Source organism: Panthera onca, chromosome D1, assembly GCF_046562875.1.
Source record: "Panthera onca isolate mPanOnc1 chromosome D1, mPanOnc1 haplotype 2, whole genome shotgun sequence".
NCBI lineage: Eukaryota > Metazoa > Chordata > Mammalia > Carnivora > Felidae > Panthera > Panthera onca.
Window position 1 is genome coordinate 76625310 of NC_138348.1, and position 19354 is coordinate 76644663.

Sequence of the window (19354 nt, forward strand, 5' to 3'; positions counted from 1 at the left end):
TTTCCAGCTTTACTCCTGGCTCAGGCTACATACAACCCGTGTCCAAGCTTCCACTGGGGAAATGCTGGAGTAGTGAATATGCTCTCAAAGGGTTGGAATAGTCAGTGATAAAAGCATGTTATTTTTGCTTCCTAAGTTTTATCTTTAACCTTATCGAGCTATCAGTTACAACTGAAGAATCTTAGGACGGAGTCTCTGTAAATGGCTCCATTTCTGATCCCAATTTTTCCACCAAAGTGACACCCTTAAATCAGAGCCCAGGCTTAGGGAAACTTAACTTCCCAGCTGTGTAGAGACGTTCCCACTTCCCACGTACATATCCTCGAAGGTAACAAACAAACAAACAAAATCCTATTTCCACAGGTTTTATTTCATGTACTGTTTGCTGTTTAGAACTTTCCTATGCTCTGCATCCTAAAGTCGATCAGTGTGCAAACTCTATCTCATTCAAAAGAGACATGGCCGTTGAGTATCCAGGAAAACACAGGTGAGTGCCACATGCTTACTGGGCATGCTTAAGGAGCGGTTTTGGGCCAAGAGAAAAAGAAAGGAGTGCTTGCAGAAGCGAAAGATACCCCATGCACCCTCAGACACACACTCAGGGAGCTTAGAGGTTGAGGACACTCTTCTATACCAACATGTGGGCCAAAACAGAATTCTTTTCATCTTCCATCACGCTTTTAAAAAAGCAGAGAAGACATTACACATTAACTGACCTTAAATCAATGTCAAAGAAATGAGGAGAAAAAATTAATGCACAAAGAATACAATTCACAAAACAAAATATGCAATGTTTTAAAAGCTGCATACATTTCAACAAAAAAGATGGGGACACAGATTTGGTTATATAGATTTTTCAAAATATTTATTATAAGAAGGCTCCCTTTCCCATATTAAAAGGAAAACATATGACTGGAAATATTCCAAGAATGGAAACTAGGTTAAACCAATTCCCAAGTCCTTATCAAATAATGGATCCATAAAGGAGAGTATATTTTGGAACTTAAAATTAGGGAAGCCTATGCTTAATGTAGATGGGGAAAGAGAAAACAGAACAAAGTCAGAATGATCGTTTACATTTTACAGTCTTTAATTAAGCACATAAAACTGTACTATTTAATATATTTCTCCATGAACTTTTTGTGAAATTCAGATCGCAGTGTATCATTTACAAATCTTTTGTCTTTCTTCTGATCATCTACACCTTTTGCACAGTTCTTGAAAACAACATCATCATCCCACCTAAAGGAAAAAAGCAAACAGAACACTTACATGTCTGTATCAGGAGACATGAAAAAAGTGAGTTGCAAAGCTTAGTCATTACCCAGAAATATGCTCAACATATACATCATCTGATGCAGCAATTACACCCAAAAGAATAAAGTAATTCTTAATAGGTTGTAATTTTGCTTTATTACAGCAGGAAAGGCAATTCCTATTTAGAGCATACATTCTTATGACTTCTCCTGTATGAGAAACTCTGAGTTAAAAAGCAGAAATACACCGGCTTAATTGCATAAATATTTAATGTTTTCAGGTCTGAAACAAAGAGGCAGCACTGGTATTACCCCTGGTTACCCCTGGTTACTGTTCTAGATGATAATAACTGGTCAATTTACTATAGTTCGGATTACCAGATTTTATGCTCTTTGATCAGTTACCACTTAGTAATCATCCACTATAGTATGTGCATTTTATGGCAACAAAAGAAGAAACTACTGGGGTATAACCAGTAAGGCTCATGTGCTGGCCCATGTCCACCTGTCACTGCTAGAGTAAAGAATATTCTGGGTGACCCTCAGAAGAGGGACAGAGCATGGGGAAGTGTGCACATGGATTCCTCCTGTAGCTTTCCCCCTTATGACCTGGCTGTGGCTCTGTTAGTCATGAGGACAACTATATGCAGAGTCCTCTGTGTCCTTCTGGCGAGTCTCTGAATGTGAAGGGTGAGCTTGGGACTCTTCCCACACAGATCTAAAATGTAACTTCTGTAGGGCCAATGGCTCAATGCACTGCTCCATCCCTAGCGCTTGGAACAGTACCTGGGGGCACCTGGGTGGCTCAGTCGGTTAAGCAGCCGACTTCAGCTCAGGTCATGATCTCACGGCTCGTGAGTTCAAGTCCTGCAGCGGGCTCGGTGCTGACACCTCAGAGCCTAGAGCCTGCTTTGAATTCTGTGTCTCCCTTTCTCTCTGCCCCTCCCCAGCTTGCACTCTCTCTCTCAAAAATAAACAAGCACTAAAAAAATTAAAAAACAACAGTATTTGGTGCACAGCTAGTTATCAGAAATATCTACTGAAAGTAAGTACATGTTCATTCCTTCTCCTTCTATCATTCTAATATCTGACGGAGAAGATGACCAGTGAAAAAGGGGTTTTTAGAGGCTTCACATAATATAGCTTGGTATAAAACTCCCAATCTGCAATATATATCCAACTCGTTAGTGTAAAGTACCTTCTTTTAACTTTGAAGTTGGCCTGAGGCTGGGATGGGCCAGTGAGATTAAGGAGAGGGTTTCCACTCAATATGTTTTCCATACGTATTCTTTCTTCTTCAGCTTTTTGTTCTTGTTCCTGTCAATGACAGAGGAGGGCTCATTTACTTACATTAATTCTGGGATCAATCTTCTTGCATAACTCCTATTTTAAAAGACTGTTAGGATTTTTATGAGGGAGCTGGAGTAAGAATCAAGGTAGCCTTTTTTTTTTTTTTTTTTTTAAAGATGTAAGATATACCAGAAAAGTCTCACTTAATCCAAACAATTTGGCTTTTTTACTATAAGTATTTCATGATTGTCATCATACATTCATTAGTCCGACTCTGAAATTCTAGAATGCATATTTAAACCTATTTTCTTTCTTGAAGTACATACAAAATTCATCGCTCATTCTAAGAGAATACATCAATAAATATATTCTAATAATTTCAGAATATATTAAACATCAAAAAGACACATTTAGCAAAACTATTACCCTTATTTTTAAAGATGGGCTATATATAACCACAATTAAAAAATAATTTTATTTTGAACTATTAACAATGTAAACTTGCAGCTCCAGGATTAGTGACAAGTTATTATTAACCAAGAAGTAGCTCCTAAAATAAAACAATCATGTAAAATCTTATATTCAGTTAACATGCATTTCTACTAATTCACCGCAGGTTTTTCCATTTTGTTCTTATCATTTATTGTTACTAACTCTCTTACACCTCTCATTCTTCATCAGCTACAAGCTCGTCCTTCTTCACTTTTAATTTAGCATTAACCTCTTTAAACCCAAATCACCCTGTTTCATTCTTAAAAATATAAAATGCCTAGAATTCTTAGCCATAGTAACTGCTGATCTATCTGTTCAGGCTATTTTAAACCAAAGATAAATCCTACTTTATTGGATTTTGGGGATGACAAAAATTAATCAAGGAAAAAGAGACTTTCAATTTAAAGTGAACCCAATAGTGTTTTATATCACTTTAAAAAATAACCTAATTTTTCATACAGGCTAATGATTATTTCATTTTAATATCCAAGTGTGAACAACAGATTTCATTTTTAAGAGGCCAAATAACTGGGAAGTGACAAGATGCAACTTTCAGGGAAATAAACAGGGAAATTACTTTAGGTCACTTTCAGACCTTAAGCAAACAAAATTAAGAGCATCCATCATAGATTAAGAGCAGACAGCTTTCTAAAAACTATGTATTTTTAACAAATTATATTGATGCTGAAAGTGAAAAGATATTTCTCTGAGATGCTATAAAAAAAAGAGCTCAAATATACAATGTATCCAACTTATAGTAATAATGTATGTGATATGATAAAGTTCTGGCCATTTTATATCTGCATTATTTTTTCTTTCAGAGTCCTGGCTGATTGCCAAACACAGCACTGGAACAAAGGTGCCCACCCTTTCCATACTCAAGTACCAGGCACATTATGGTTCCCAAACATAGGCTAATAATGAGTAACAGCCTGCATATCGAATCCAAACTGCTCCGTTTTTATAAATAAAATGTTATTGGAACATGGATAGTCAACCTCATTCATTTTGGTATTGTTTGCAGTGGCTTCTGTGCTACAGAGAGCACTAGAGACTGCATGGTCTGCAAGCCTGAAATGTCCTGAAATATTTACCATCGGGCCCTTTACAGAAAGCTTCCTAGCCCCTGACATAGGGTGACTGGTTTGAAAATGTTATTTTGGGACACCTCAAAAACCAGCCACTAGAAAACCAGACAGGCAAACAGGAAAAAAAGAAATAACTGTCATTCAATCCCAAGAAACATCAATACATTTTTGTACAAAGACAGTAGATGAGCCCCACAAAATTCCAAGATCTTTGTCTAAAATGTTTATTCTTGGGGCGCCTGGGTGGTTCAGTTGGTTAAGCGTCCGACTTCAGCTCAGGTCATGATCTCACAGCTCGTGAGTTCGAGCCCTGTGTGGGGCTCTGTGCTGACAGCTCGGAGCCTGGAGCCTGCTTCGGATTCTGTGTCTCCCTCCCTCTCTGCCCCTCCCCTAGCTCGCATTCTGTTTCTGTCTCTCTCTCAAAATAAACAAACGTTAAAAAAATAAATGAAATGAAATACAATTATCTTTCCTAACGGTCAACCAACTCTGTCTCTTTACATATCTAGAGCTGTTAGGCAAGCTGAAAGATTCCGGAATAGAACAACTGCCCTCTAGTGGTGTGCAAGTGATATCAGGAAAGTTGTTATAATTCTTTGATTTTTAAAAATTAGATACAATTATAGGCTATTATGGGAATTATGCCAAACTTTGATGAGAACTATCCTTAAAATATTCTTCTTCCAATTTGAAATCCAGCAATGTTCTACTTCCCTAGACTCCTCACATGAACCCATGTCAGTCTTTTTCCCCCCTTTCAACAGAACAAATTCTTGGTTCAAGCTTGCACAGAGAGAGGCTCATTAAAAAAAGCTGAGTTGTTTTGTTTGAAAGTGGAGGCAGATATCTTCATCTGAATGTCTCATAATGAATCAAATTCAACCTGTTCCAGAGTTCATCATCTCTTTTCTCTCCGTCTAAACATGCTCATCCTTCTGCCATCCCCTGTATTAGTGACTGGCAGCAACATCTCCCCAGAAACTGGGGGGTCATCGTGGCTGCCACATCTAATCAGCCACTTTATCTGGTCAATTTTACTTCCTCGACAGCTCTATCAGCATCTACTTGCATCTCTCAATTCCAATTCCTATTTGCAAAATTATCATAATTGCATGTGAGGATTACTGGAACAGCCTCCTCAATCAGTTCTCTCAATACAACCTCCATACCTCTGCCAGAGTAATCTTTCCAAACTGCGTATCCAATAATTTTATTATTCATGTTTCCCGGTGTTACTGAAATATTTCATAATAAAATAAACAAAAAAATAAAATGCATATCCAACCTTATCAATCTCCTGCTGAAATCAACTAGCTCCTCATGGCCTTCAAAACCCGAGTCCAAACTCCTCTAGCGCTGGCTTGTGAACCACTAAAGCTGTGACCTGTTCGAGCTCACCTGTTTCTTGTCTTATTTTTATTACTATGGCCAATTCATCCAAAGTTTACAAGTATGTACTATGGGGGCGCCTGGGTGGCTCAGTCCGTTAAGCAACAGACTTCGGCTCAGGTCATGATCTCACGGTTCGTAGGTTCGAGCCCCACATCAGGCTCTGTGCTGACAGCTTGGAGTCTGGAGCCTGCTTCGGATTCTGTGTCTCCCTCTCTCTCTGCCCCTCCCCCCGCTCGTGCTCTGTCTCTCTCTCTCTCTCTCTCAAAAATAAATAAAATGTAAAAAAAAAATTAAAAAAAAAAAGTATGTACTATGGATCCTATGTAATCCTTGTAACTCTCACTGAGACATTCTTTTCTTTCACTGTATAAATGGAGAGAATATGGGGACCCAGAAGTTAGGTAAATTGCCCTAAGTTATATAAAAACTATTGACAGACTATATCAACATATGCCTGGAAAGAAGGCTGCAAAGAGGAGACAAAGATAGCCTCATTATATCCATGGGTTCTCGGTAGGCCATGATTATATATCGTATTCAACTTTGATTCCTCTGACACTTACTGGACAATGACTCAATGTCTGCTGAACATATGAACAAGTATGTGAACGAAGAGCAGACTGGTAGTATTATTAGGCATGTCTGAGCTATTTGGAAAGAATTTTTTTTTTTTTTTTTTTTTTTTATTATTTTATTTTTGAGACAGAGAAAGAGAATGAGCAGGGAAGGGGCAGAGAGAGGGGGAGACACAGAATCGGAAGCAGGCTCCAGGCTCTGAGCCATCAGCACAGAGCCCGATGCGGGGCTCAAACTCATAGACTGTGAGATCATGACCTGAGCCGAAGTCAGATGCTCAACCGAATGAGCCACCCAGGCGCCCCTGGAAAGAATTTTTAACACAACCAAGGAAGTTAGGATGTCACAAAAATAATAGGACTTGTAGACCTACAAGTGCTGTAATATCTAGACATGGCATGATTTCTAATACAAGATGATATTACTTACATCAAAAAATATTTCTAGTTTAGTACAGAAGATGGAGAAAGATGTAAATACTTAGTATTTCCATTTTACCTTCCTGGCCTGCTCTTCAGCTCTTTCTTTTTTAATTTTTTCTAGCTCTGCAAGAAGAGCTGCAGTATCATCATCATCACTCTCCTCTTCAAAATCTTCATCTTCATCTTCCTCCTGAAAAAGAATGACAACGGCCCAGGATATTGGAAAGAAAATGCACATTATTCATTTATTTTTCCATAAAAATCACACTTATCAAATCTCTGGGGCAGCGGTCAGTTTCCTGTTGGGGAAGATAAATGTACTTAAATATAATTAAAATCAACAAGCAACCAAAAAATAAAATAAAACCCCACAAACAAGCTTACAGAATACTTACTAAAATGTCCCTCATATGTTTGAGATTGTAACTTCAAATAGGGTAACAAGATATCTTTCAAATTTACAGGGTCAAAAGAGATTTTACATATGAAAATAGTTCTAAAATCAGAGAAGAAATACTACACTGATATACGCAGTACATATGTACACGGTGTATCACCCTGAGAGTCAAATAATTTTACTAGCTCAAAACAACTTTTAAGCTAGGAAGTAAGGATAATCAAAAGTACAAAAAAGGGCGCTACATTCTCAGAATAATTTCAAACAAACAGTTATTAAATCCCATTTAAAATTGGGTTCCCTTTATTTAATTACTGAGTTCACTACTGAATTCAGTCTGTCAGGTCTGGAATTAATTGTTGACATATACATTTAGTTTGATGCTCCCCACGAAAGGCCACTCATGTTTTCCCACTGTATGTAGAAAATTGCAAGTTAATTACAGACTATAGGGCCCCAATGAATTTTAATGTTAACTGAAGCACTAATTCTGAAAACCTTCCACTTAGATCGCTTCCCTTCCTAAGCAGAGGAAGCCATTAAGTTGAAGTGCACATCTAGAGAGGGCACCTTTGGTATCTAATGTGGAAAGGTCCCTGGGTTCAACTCTTGGGGGTGCTGACAGACACCCTAGGATGAGGAATGCCCTCTGGGGGTACAGAAAACATGGTCAACCTCCAGGATTTAGTACAGAGAATTCTTTTTTAGGGAAGCTTATTCTTTAATAGAGCACTTCCTTATGTGGTTCTCTGGAGATCAAACTTGCCCTTGAAGTTTGATTACTCTTTTTTTTTTTTTCTATTTTTTTTTTTTCTTTTTTTTTTTTATATAATTTTTTTTTTTTTTTTTTAACGTTTATTCATCTTTGAGACAGAGAGAGACAGAGCATGAATAGGGGAGGGGCAGAGAGAGAGGGAGACACAGAATCTGAAACAGGCTCCAGGCTCCGAGCTGTCAGCACAGAGCCTGACGCGGGGCTCGAACTCACGGACCGTGAGATCATGACCTGAGCCGAAGTCGTACGCTTAACCGACCAAGCCACCCAGGCGCCCCGAAGTTTGATTACTCTTGTGATTAATACTTTTTGTTTAAGAATCAACCATGGGGCGCCTGGGTGGATCAATCGGTTAAGTGTCCAACTCCTGATTTTGGCTCAGGTCATGATCTCACGGTTCGTGAGACCAAGCCCCGTGTCCAGCTCTGCGCGGAGCCTGCTTGGGATTCTCCCTCTCTCTTTCTGCCTCTCCCCTGCTCACGCTCTCACTCTCTCAAAATAAATAAATAAACTTAAAAATCAACCATAAAGCTTAACACTGATGTCAGGGCTACATGTGAATAACAGGAAGTAAATAAATACAGGTCACTTCTCAAAGTCAAAAAACAAAAAAAGCATTTCAGAAAACACAATAAAAAAATTATCACATGGAGATCAATGGAGGAAATAAAACATACATCTGTTAGAGGATCATCTGCATCAAGGTTGGCAGCAGGAATCTGGTCTAACCGAGGTTTCTTTGACACTGATGAGGAGGTTGTATGTTCTGGGGGAAAACAAACATCATTTAGCTTACTAAAATAAACACTGCATTTCTTGTAACATTTTAGGGATGTGTGGGCACAAAGAGCTTACAGGAACCACAGTGCCTGGAATGTGCCCTTGGTTAAGTATTTGTTGAATGAATTAATGAAAGTATTGATCTGAATAGGAGAACTATATAGCCTCTCTCGGGAAATTGAGGAAATAGTTTACATATACTGAAAATATAAAAAAGCTACTGTAACTGATGCCTGTAAATGCCTGCCAAAAACTAGCGATAAAACTAAGAGACCCTCATAGACAGAAACTTATGGGGCTCAATGAGTGTGGCTATTCTCAACAGTAAAAACCTTTATGTGAGGGGCGCCTGGGTGGCTCAGTCAGTTAAGCGTCTGACTTCGGCTCAGGTCACGATCTCGCAGTTTCTGAGTTCGAGCCCTGCATCGGGCTCTGTGCTGACAGCTCGTAGACTGGAGCCTGCTTCAGATTCTGTGTCTCCCTCTCTCCCTGGCCCTTCCCCTCTCGAGCTCTGTCTCTCTCTCAAAAAATAAATAAACATTTAAAAAAAAGATTAAAAAACCAAAACAAAACACCTTTATGTGAACTGAAACAACAGCTACTAGATATCTCCAGGTCATCCTGTTCCTTCTACCACAGAAGCACAGATGGAATTAGAACCCAACCTCATCAGTGCTAATCTAATCGCTTAAGAAAGTGTTACTGATGTCTTAAAGCAAACAATATTTTAAACTGTTCACACCAATATTTTAAAGGCAAACAAAATACTGATCAGTTCCAATTAGAACATGAAATAAAAACCGTTATTGACCTAATTTCAGGAAACAAATGTCTGGGGGTAGTGTTAGTACCTCGCGTTGGACGATCTCTATTTTTTTCTCTGGCGGCAGCTCGCTCTCTCTCCTCCAGCTCTCTCCTGAAGTCACGGTTGCGAACCTCTTCAGGGGCATCCTGAGTGGTTTGTCTAAAGGAGAAACAAATGAGGGCAAAAATGTTACTTAGGCAACATGGATACAAGTTACATCCTTGTGATGTTTCCAATATTTCAAAAAGCACAAAGTGAGTCACACACATTATTTTCCCATAAGGCTGCAGATGAATTAAAATGTCTTTACTTTTTGTTAGCCATGTCATCTCAGGGCTCATTACTGTGACACTTTTAATCTCATAATGATTGGTGCAGACCGTGCACAGGCCCTCTGAGGTAACTATTACTGTGCCACCTACATATGGAAATTCCCAGTTAACAGCAATTTCTGCATCAGTAATATACAGTAGTGCATTATAATCAGAGCATAATTTTAATGTCAAATACTCTATTGCATTCTACGCCTATGAAAATAGATGACTTAAGCGATCAATCCTCAAACATGTTACAGTCTCATGACCATGCCATTTAACATTTTTAGTCTTGTTTTCTGAACAAGAAAATGAAAAGTCTTCGTTACCTATATTTTATCTTTGTATGAGAAGGTAGGTCTCTACTTGAATACTGCTTTGAGAGTTGGCTCAAATCACCTTCTCCTTTTCCTCTCCCCCCTCTCGCAGGTTCAAAAGTTGGTCTAGCTGCTGTTGTCATCTTTTATGCTTTAAAGAAAAACAGTATCCAGTTAATTCCAATATGATAAACTCTCATTGCATAAAGTATTCATAAATATCCATCCTTGTGAAATAATTTCCAAAACTCATTCTCCAAAATTTACCTAAAGAATCTCAAACAAAAGTTTTGAAGAAAACAAATTATGAAGCTCAGGGTGTATAAGGAATACGGCTTCTTAGGCGGCTCTTAGTGCAAAAAAGTCTCTCATGAAGATCTGAGTTTGTGTTCCTGTTCTCCTGTCTCTGTGACCTTGGGCAAGTCACCGGGCTTAAGTTTCTGTGAAATGGGCTAGATATCCCTCAAAGGATTATTATATGAGAATTGAAATGTCAAAGTCTTGTAAAATTTAGCACTGCCACGATTAACTTTTAAAAATTCTCAACTCAACATTACTCCACCAGACACCCTAACTAAACCTCGTACAACAGAAAATAGGCTAGTGACAAGAACAAAAATTACTTTAAAATCACTGACAAAGTTAGTGAGTGTCCTGGAGAAACGTGTGCTAAAGTTTAATGACGGTTACGTGGGCAAAATTCTCCGACAACCCTTTGTTGATCCAATTTTCTCCTACAGCCACCGTTATAAGTCAGATCTTTTGTAGGTTACAAAGCTCAAGACAGGACACTCCCCCCCAAAGGATTCTGATAAGCAAAACTCCGGGACCCATTCCTTGCGTTACTTTTGGTTTTGAGCTGCCAAGAGTGGTGCCTGGCAGATGTGGCTCCTAAAACCCCGTTAAGGGTCCGAAAAGCATGAGTGTGGGGACGCTGGGGGAACCGGTATACTGTTCCAGATTTTCAAAAAGGGAAAAGGGGTGTATGCAAAGGGAGAAACTGGGTTGTCTGCCGCTGGGGGCACCGCCGCCTCCCACACACCCCCGGATCATCGTCGCTCCCACCTCCCGGGGGTTCGCCTTCAGGCTGTTACCAGAAACTCGCTGACTCTCCACCCAAGGCCCGATTTGCAGGGGGTTGGGGGGGTTGGAGGAGCGTGGACCCTATTTAACGCCGTCTGCAAAGCTGCCTTCACGCTGCGCGCTCCGCGGCCGGCCTGGGATTCGCCGGGCTCTACCACCGCCCGCTGCTCCGCGGCCTCCTCCGCCCGCGCCCGGTTCTCTACTGCCGACTCCGGCCGCAACCACCCTTTCCCGCCCCTCTCGGACAACAGAGACGACCTGCTACCCTCCTGCCGCTCACGTCGGCCGGGGTCTAATGCTGCAGCCTCCGGAAATCATACATGCACCATTACGACTCGTACCTCCCAGGAGCCTCTGCGCCCAAAGCCAGGGGCCAAGACCCGGAAGCAAACCCTAAGCTCTTTAGTCGCAGTTTAGAGGCGGAGGCAGAGACCAATCCGCAGCAGGCAAGGTGGAAGTCGGCGTGACGACAGAAAGGGGCGGGGCCGAAACGGCCCAGGGGGCGGGCGTTTGAAATCCGTGCTTTAGGGTAGACCCTAAACATCATTTTATACCTTCGAGAACCAATTACTTAATGTCTCTTCCGTCTTTCCCTTCCCCGACCCCCTCCCAGACTCCTTCATTCCGGTGCTGCGTGGACGGAAAGCCCCGGGTAGCCGACACCACGTCCCCGGCTAGCGAGAGAGAGCGTAGAGAAGGATTACACCAAACTGTTTAAATCCAACGGCTCCAGCTTCCTCTCTCCTGAGCTAGACCCAACAAGCCTAGAGAGTTGGGCTACGGAAAAACTAGTGTTTTCATTTAATTGGATATGAAGAAAGAACAAATATGTACGGGGGCAACCACGATCTTTATAAAGGTACCATTCCTGCAAAAATATTAGTCTGCAAAAGCAAAGGTTGTATTCGTATTGTTTGTTAAAATTTCTATTTTTTAGAAAAGTCTAAGTTCTAGTGGGAGGGGAGATGTCACTATTCGAGATTCATTTATGAACCCGATTACGAGCGTTTAGAACGGTGGGCCCAACTGCCAGAAGCACGAGATGCAGTTATAAGATGGCTACTCAAGCGTTAGGTGAACTTTTAATGAGACAACGAACGAGGCGGGGGGGTGGGGGGGGACCTCAGCAGTCGTCTTTCCTCCCTTTCCCAAGAAGCACTCTGGGAGCAGGGCTCTCGTTTGCTTAGCCCATATTGGTATCTCCTCACATAGTTTTTGGCCACAGCAGATACTCAATATTTATTAAACAAATGAAAATTCAGCTCCTCCAACTTGGTTTCAAATGTAAAGAGCTCATTAAATTGAACATTAAAAAGCTTTATTTTCGGAACTCTTTCTTTGAAACTTATAAATGAAAAAAAGTAAAAAAAAAAAAAAAAAAGCCCCTTATAAAGTTCAAGATGAAGATCTTAGTTCTTAATGGAGGTGTTTCTCCCCTAGTTTTGCACATCTCCGTAAAGGATGCTACCATGTATGAGTTATTAAACCCAAATCTTGAGGATCCTAATTGAATTCCTTTTTCTAAACCCTTCACATTTAGTTTATTTGCAAGACTTGCCAATTTTACTTCCAAAATGATACCCCACATTTCATTCCACTGCCACTACCCTAAGTCTAAGACACTATTTTTCACCGGCATTTGCAATTGCTCCCTAATGCGTCTTCTTGCTTCCACTTTTGTCCAACGTACAGTTAATTTTGCATGTAGCAGTGAGAGTGACCTTTGAAAATTACAAAGCAGGTAGTTAAGTTACTCTCCTGCAGAAAAATCCACTGCACTTAGAGTAAAAGTCAAATTCCTTAATGCGACTTGAGACCTCGTGGAGTCTGGTTCCTGCCTAGCTCCTTGACTTCACTTATAATCAGACACTTCTTACATATTAAACTTTAGCCACAGCCAACAGGGCGTTTCTGTTTCAGAAACGAGGGTAAGGTTCCTTTGTACTAGGTTTTCTCTGTTGCCTGTGCCCCAAGACGACTGTTAACATCCTTCAAGTCTCTGCTCAAATGTTACTGTGTCAGTGAGGCTTTTCCCTGACATCTTCTTTGTCACCCCCAAGCCCCAAACATGCAAATACCATCACATCGCCCTACTTTATTTTTTTTGTAGTACCAAATGCTGCCAAATTTATTCTGCCATTGTTTTTTTGCTTTGTTTTTTGTCTGAGAGGCAGTATAGCAGAGTCGTTAAGAGATAAGGGATCTATAGCCTGTCTTGGTGCTAAATTCCAGGTGTGCCTTTGACTAGCTGTTTAGCCTTGCCCTAAAGGGAAAGTTATTTTCCCTTTTTGTGCCCTCAGTTTCCATTATATAAAATGGGGATAATTCTAGTCTTGACCTCCTATTGTTATGATAAGGATTAAATGAAGTAATACTTGTAAAGTGCTTAAAACAGTCTCAGCAAACAGTACTTGCTAAATTAATGTTAGCTATTATTATTATTAATATTATTTTTATTATTATTGTCTATCTTCCTATATTAGAACGTAAGTTCCAGGAAAGCAGGAACCTTGTCTCTCTTGTTCACTGGTGTATCCTCTGCATGTAGAACAGTGCCTGGCACATAATAGGTGCTGAGTAAGTATTTGTTGAATGAATGAATGATTGATGCACTATGAAGTGGAGGAAAGAAGTAACAATGACAGGGTGGTGACACAATTATAGATAATACCCCTGGTTTCTATATCCCAGCTGCCCTTATCAGCCCTGAGTCAATCACCCTGATTCCTTTTGCTCTTAGCCCACCACCATGGGCTAATCTTTGGATCACCATGATTAAATAACCACCCCTGTAATTCCATTAACACCCACGTACAATATCATCAGTCCATGAAGTTAAAAGCTTTGACCTAAATGGTCTGAAAGTAGTAATTAGAAAACACTAAAAAAGTGTTTGCTTAAGTGATTTTAAAGTACTGATAAATGAAACCAAAAGCTTTTGACTTAAGTGGTTTGAAAGTATTAGAAAAAAAAACCTAAAAGCAAGTTTACTAAAAACTTAAAATATACCTTATCAGTTACCTTTGCTGGCAAAAGTCATATATAACCTCCCAGGAGTTCTCATTTTAAGCCCATGACCACAGAAATCCAGTTGTGCCTCGAATTCTGCCTGCCAAACCTCTTATGCTCCTCTAATTGCTTATTTTTCCACTCTGCAATGATATGATTTCCTACAGTCCCCTCTTTCTTCAAATCTACACACCCTTTCCACCCTCTTTTCCCTTCTCATCCTCTTTCCCAGGAGTGGATGATCTTCTGACTACTTGCGAAAACAAAAGCTCTTAAACAAGGATTTCTCACGTGCCCTCCAGCAGATCTACCAAACTGCCCATGACTGTGCCCATTACCCTCAGCTCTCTATGGGTTACTAGACATGAGATGACCTAAGCCCCCTCCTTTGTGGTCTGGATCCTAATCCCTCCAACCTTCTTTGTAACTGACATCCTGCTGTATTTCTTATCTCTCATAATCTATGAATCAATCCATTCCTTGTAGATCATTCTTATCAGGTTTTGGATACATGTAGTAGATCTTAACCTTTAACAATGCTCCTTCATTTAATATGACAAAGGCAGTATTTTAATTCAATGTGTAAGGGATATTTTACATAATAACTATGACTGTAAAACCTACTCTTGTGGCAGGATGTAATGTGGAGTTCTAGCTTCAGAATTTACACAAATAGTATATCCTATTGAATTGAATATCCAAAAGGAAAAAAGAAACCATAAATATCTAAGAAGAAACCTTAAGAGACTATTTCCACAACCTAGGGTTTGTAAAGACCTTTTGAGCAAGGCAGAACACCTAGGAGCTGTGCAAAGAGTAAATGTAAAACTTTATCTATATAAAATTTTTATTTTATTAAAGAAGGTGCTTAAAACAAAGTCAAAGATAAATGCTAGATTAACAGGTGAATTTTGTAATACCTATAACGTAAAAGGTTACTACTACTATACATAACAAGATACAAACAACCCAATTAAAAAAATGGGCAAAGAATATAAACAGGCCATTCAGAGATAGCAATTCCAAAGAAACAATAAACATAAAAGACACACAACCTCCCTATTAGGAAGATGAAAGGAAACTAATAATTACCACATTATAGTATCAGATTGGCAATAATTTTGACAAATTAACAAGACAGTTGGATGGGATTGGGAGAAAAGGGGATCCAGCTAGACAATAGGCATTGGCTCCTGATTTCTCTCACAGTGAAAATAAAAGGTGCTCACAGTGACCTACAAGACTCTCCCCTACATGACTGATTTCCTCTCTTGCTCATGTCTCTCTAGGCTACATCCCTTCCTGGTGTTATGTGATCATATCTCCTGCCTTAGGGTCCTTGCAGTAGCTATTTCCTTGGCCAAGAACACTCTCACTTGTCTTATTCAGGTGTAGGTTTAAATGAGGTCACCCAAACATGACAGTCCTATTGAAAGTTGCAACCCTCCTCCCCGTTGGTCCCCCAGCGTTCTGTTCTCCTTATCTCCCTTATCCTGCTGTCCTTTTCTTTCTTACATAGCATATGTCCTCCTCCATGATCCTATATAATTTAGTTATGTTTTTTATTTCTTTCTCTACTTATTCCATGCAGTATATAAATTCTACAAGGGCAGAATCTTTGTTCATCCCAATGATGTAAGCCAAGCACCTAGAACAGTGCCTGGCACCAAGAGATGCCCACAATTTTTTTACAAATGAATTAATGAATGAATGGATGGATGGATGAATGAATGAGTGATTGAGTGAGTGAGTTCACAGGGAAAGAAATCACATTTTGGTATAAAAAGCTATTGCCTTAATCTCTTTTATATTTTAAAGGAGAGAAAAGTAATTTAACATTCTGCTAGTCTGGAAATAGATTTGAAATGAAGATACACCAAGACCCAAAAAGATTTCTTTTCAGGAAAGAATCACTAAATGAAAAATCCTGTGACTCTCAGGCTCTATAGACACCATCAAAATTCTAATTCAGTCAGCCCCACCCCCATCCAGTCACAGCTCTAATTTAATCCAACCTTCTTTCAATTCCTCCAATTCTAGTAAACCCTCTCATTTTTACAAAGTTACAAAATGTGAAAATTTTGCTTGAAAATGTTTCTTTGAAGCTTTGAATAAGAAAATGAAGAAAAACCCCCAGTGGTCACAAGTCAGAAATCACGTTAAAACAAACAAACATAAACAATGGCATCTGTTTAAACTGTTTAACTTGAAAATGCCCAATTTTCTAAGATAAAAAAAACAAACTGGTCCTTTGTTTTGACAAGACTAGATGCCCTGAAGCCCAGAGAGATGATTTTCTGGAGACAACTTCAGAATGAAATTTGTGATGGTTCAGGCTAGATTACTGGATAATAGTGTAATTTTAACACCTTTTACTTAATATGAGCACATGGCTACCTCATCAGCTGGCCAGCCCATAATTACCAAGACAATTAAAAACAAACATATTAAAAAAAAACAGTTAAAACTAAACAACTGATGTGGGGCAAATAAAGAGACAGACATACTGGGCAAATTCTAAGCAATGCCAACAAAAGAACTGTAGCAACATTATCAAAAGTATTTTGGGGGTACTTGGGTGGCTCAGCTGGTTAGGCATCTGACTCTTGATTTTGGCTGAAATCATGATCTTGCAGTTCACGAGATCAAGCTGTGCATCAGGCTCAGTGCTGACAGCTGGAGACTACTTGGGATTCTCTCTCTCTCCCTCTCTCTCTACCCCTCCCTCACGTGTGTTCTCTCTCTCTCTCCTTCCCTCCCTCCTCAAAAAATAAATATTTAATTAAAAAAAGTATTCTTTAAATAGAATAGCATTAAGAAGGACATGAATAGGGCCATCCTATCATATCATAAAGAAAAATACTCTAGGAAAATATTTCCAATCATGAATATGCAACTAACTACGTAGTCGGGAAAAATATAAAGCAAAAATAAAGAATTAAAAGGAAAAACTGACATCCATAATTACAATGGGAATTTTTTTTAACGTAAGTTTTCTCAGATTAATAGATCAAGCAGACAAATTAACAACATTGAAGCATTGAGTACATAGATACATATGCTCATTGCATTTATATATGCATGTGTATTTATATATTATGTTTATATGTGTATAAAATCCTTGAAAACGAGAATACACATCATTTTTAATAAACATTGAACATTTACAAATTTTAATCAAATATAAAGCCCTCAAATTTCAATAAATGCTTATGTATATCTAAATGATAATATTTAGTCTTGCCAATTTTTGAGCTTTATATAATGTTAAAAATGTTATATAAATGAATCATATGTGTTCATTGTGTTTTGCTTTTTTCCTTCGACTTAATGTATATTTTGTGTAGCTGTAGTATACTATGTGGAATTCCATCGTGTAAAAATACGCAATATGTGTTATTCTAATAACTATGCTTTCTGATGTGGGTGTTACAAATAATGCCACTATGAACACTCTTATAAATGTGCAGAGATGTATGTGTGTACATTTTATTTATATATATCCTGTCAGCAGGGTGAGGGTTTTAGTTCCATACTTTCACCACACTTGATATTGTCCAACTTTTCAATTTTAACTCACCTGATAGATGATAGTAGTATCTTATTGAGGTCTGAATTTGCATTCTTTTGATTACTAAACAACATACATATGTTTAATGTCCATTTGGACTTCTTTTGTGAGGAATTGAGGTCTTTTTTTCTATTGATTCCTCTGAGTTTTTAGTACTTAGGTACCAGCTCTGTTGCTTATTTATGCTACATGTGTATTTTCCATTTCTTGACTCCTCCTTTTGGTATATTTTGACATACAAAAAGTCTTAGTATTTGGGTAGTTCAGCTGATCAGTCTTTTCCTTTCTGCTTTGTGCATGGTATTTATTGATTGAGAAATTCTTCCCTACTTGAAGTTATAAGAAATTCCTGGATATTACCCAAAAGTTTTATAGTTACAGCTTTCACAGTTCCGCTAGGAATTCATTTTTGTGCATCCTGTGATAGAGAGGTCTTGAAATCTGGTAAAGCAAGCCATCTTATCTTGACCCTCTTTTATGAGTGCTGTACTATTCTTGGCCCTTTGTGCTTCAATATAAAATGTGAAATGTTATATTCTACAAAAATACTTTTGGGATTTTGATTAGAATAACATTGAATCTATAGATCAATATAAGAAGAATTGACAATTCTACACTATTGAATCTTTAAATCTATGAACAGTTATGTCTTTCCATTTATTTAGGTCTACTTCAATTGCCTCTAAGTAAATTTATATTATTTTCTTTTTAGAAAACTTGCAAGATTTTGTTATCTTTGGCCTTATGTGCCACTTAATTTTTAATACTATTGTAAATGGCATCTTTCTTAAATTTTGATTTCCTAGTTGTTGCTGATATATATAAATTTTTTTATATATTGCTATTTTAAATTCAGAGACCTTGCTAAACCTTCTTATTAATTAAAGTAGCTTATTTATAAATCTTTTGGATTTTTCATATGTGCAGTGATATCTGTGAATAATGACGGCTTTGTTTCTTCCTTTCCAATCTTTCCCCTCTCCTCTCTCTTTTTCCTTGCTACCTTATGTTGGATAGGACATCCTGGGCAGTGTTTAATAAAGAAATCACAGGCATCCTTATCTTTTTCCTGATCAGAAAGGGAAAGCATTCAACTTTTACTAGTAAAGTGAAGGTTTTAGGTAGATGCACTTTACTCAATAAAATTTCCTTAAAATTTTTAGTTTGCTAAATGGGTGGTGGATTTTATCAAACACTTCTACATCTAGTGGGGTTCTCTTTTAGTTTGTTAGTGTGTTCCTGTATGTATTTATTTAACTATCAACCTTTCATTCTTAGAATAAACCCACCTTGATCCTGATGAATATATTGCAGGAATCAATTTACTCAAATTCTATTTAGGACTTTTGCATCTATGTTCATAAGTGAAATTAGCTTGTTATGTTCCTTTCTCATAGTGTCCTCATTAGAGATTTGTGTAATAAAATGTGTTGGAAAATATTCTTTTTTCTGTTCTCTGAAAATTTGTCTAAGGTTGACATTGTTTCTTCTTTGAATGTTTGGTAAAATTTGATGGTTAGACCATCTGGACTTAGAATTTTATTTGTGAAGAGAGTTTTGAACTACTGTTTCGGTTGTCTTGATGTTTATAGATATACTCAGTGCTCTATTTCTTCATGTGTCAATTTTGCTATTATGTTTTTCTAAGAATTTGTTTCATCTGAATTTTAAAATATATTGGCTTAAAGTTATTTATTCTGTCTTTACTTATTTTTTAAATATCTGAAGCAGTTACAGTGATGATCTTTTAATCTTTCCTGATATTGGTCACTTGTGCCTTCTATTTT

General features: G+C 38.3%; 2 protein-coding genes across 8 annotated transcripts in view; one reads left to right on the forward strand and one right to left on the reverse strand.

Moving 5' to 3' along the window:
* Positions 1–1066: 1066 nt before the first annotated feature.
* Positions 1067–11417, reverse strand: CWC15 (CWC15 spliceosome associated protein). Of its 5 annotated transcripts, none has more exons than XM_060605315.1 (7): positions 11329–11417; positions 9917–10055; positions 9320–9432; positions 8366–8454; positions 6593–6706; positions 2455–2573; positions 1067–1242 (listed from the first exon to the last, which is right to left on the reverse strand). In XM_060605315.1, the coding sequence occupies exons 2-7, from the start codon at positions 10045–10047 to the stop codon at positions 1113–1115; spliced, it is 696 nt and encodes a 231-aa protein (XP_060461298.1). In that variant the 5' UTR covers positions 10048–10055; positions 11329–11417; the 3' UTR covers positions 1067–1112. The 5 variants fall into 5 exon arrangements, with proteins under 5 accessions (XP_060461298.1, XP_060461297.1, XP_060461296.1 ...); XM_060605314.2 differs by having other exon boundaries at positions 11268–11369; XM_060605313.1 differs by having other exon boundaries at positions 11253–11363.
* Positions 11358–19354, forward strand: part of KDM4D (lysine demethylase 4D) — a 34665-nt gene continuing 26668 nt past the window's right edge. The window contains exons 1-3 of one of the 3 annotated variants that reach the window (XM_078432978.2): positions 11358–11438; positions 11601–11846; positions 13471–13564. The gene's annotated coding sequence lies outside the window, so the exon portion shown is untranslated. The other 2 variants (XM_078432979.2, XM_078432977.2) reach the window with 2 other exon arrangements.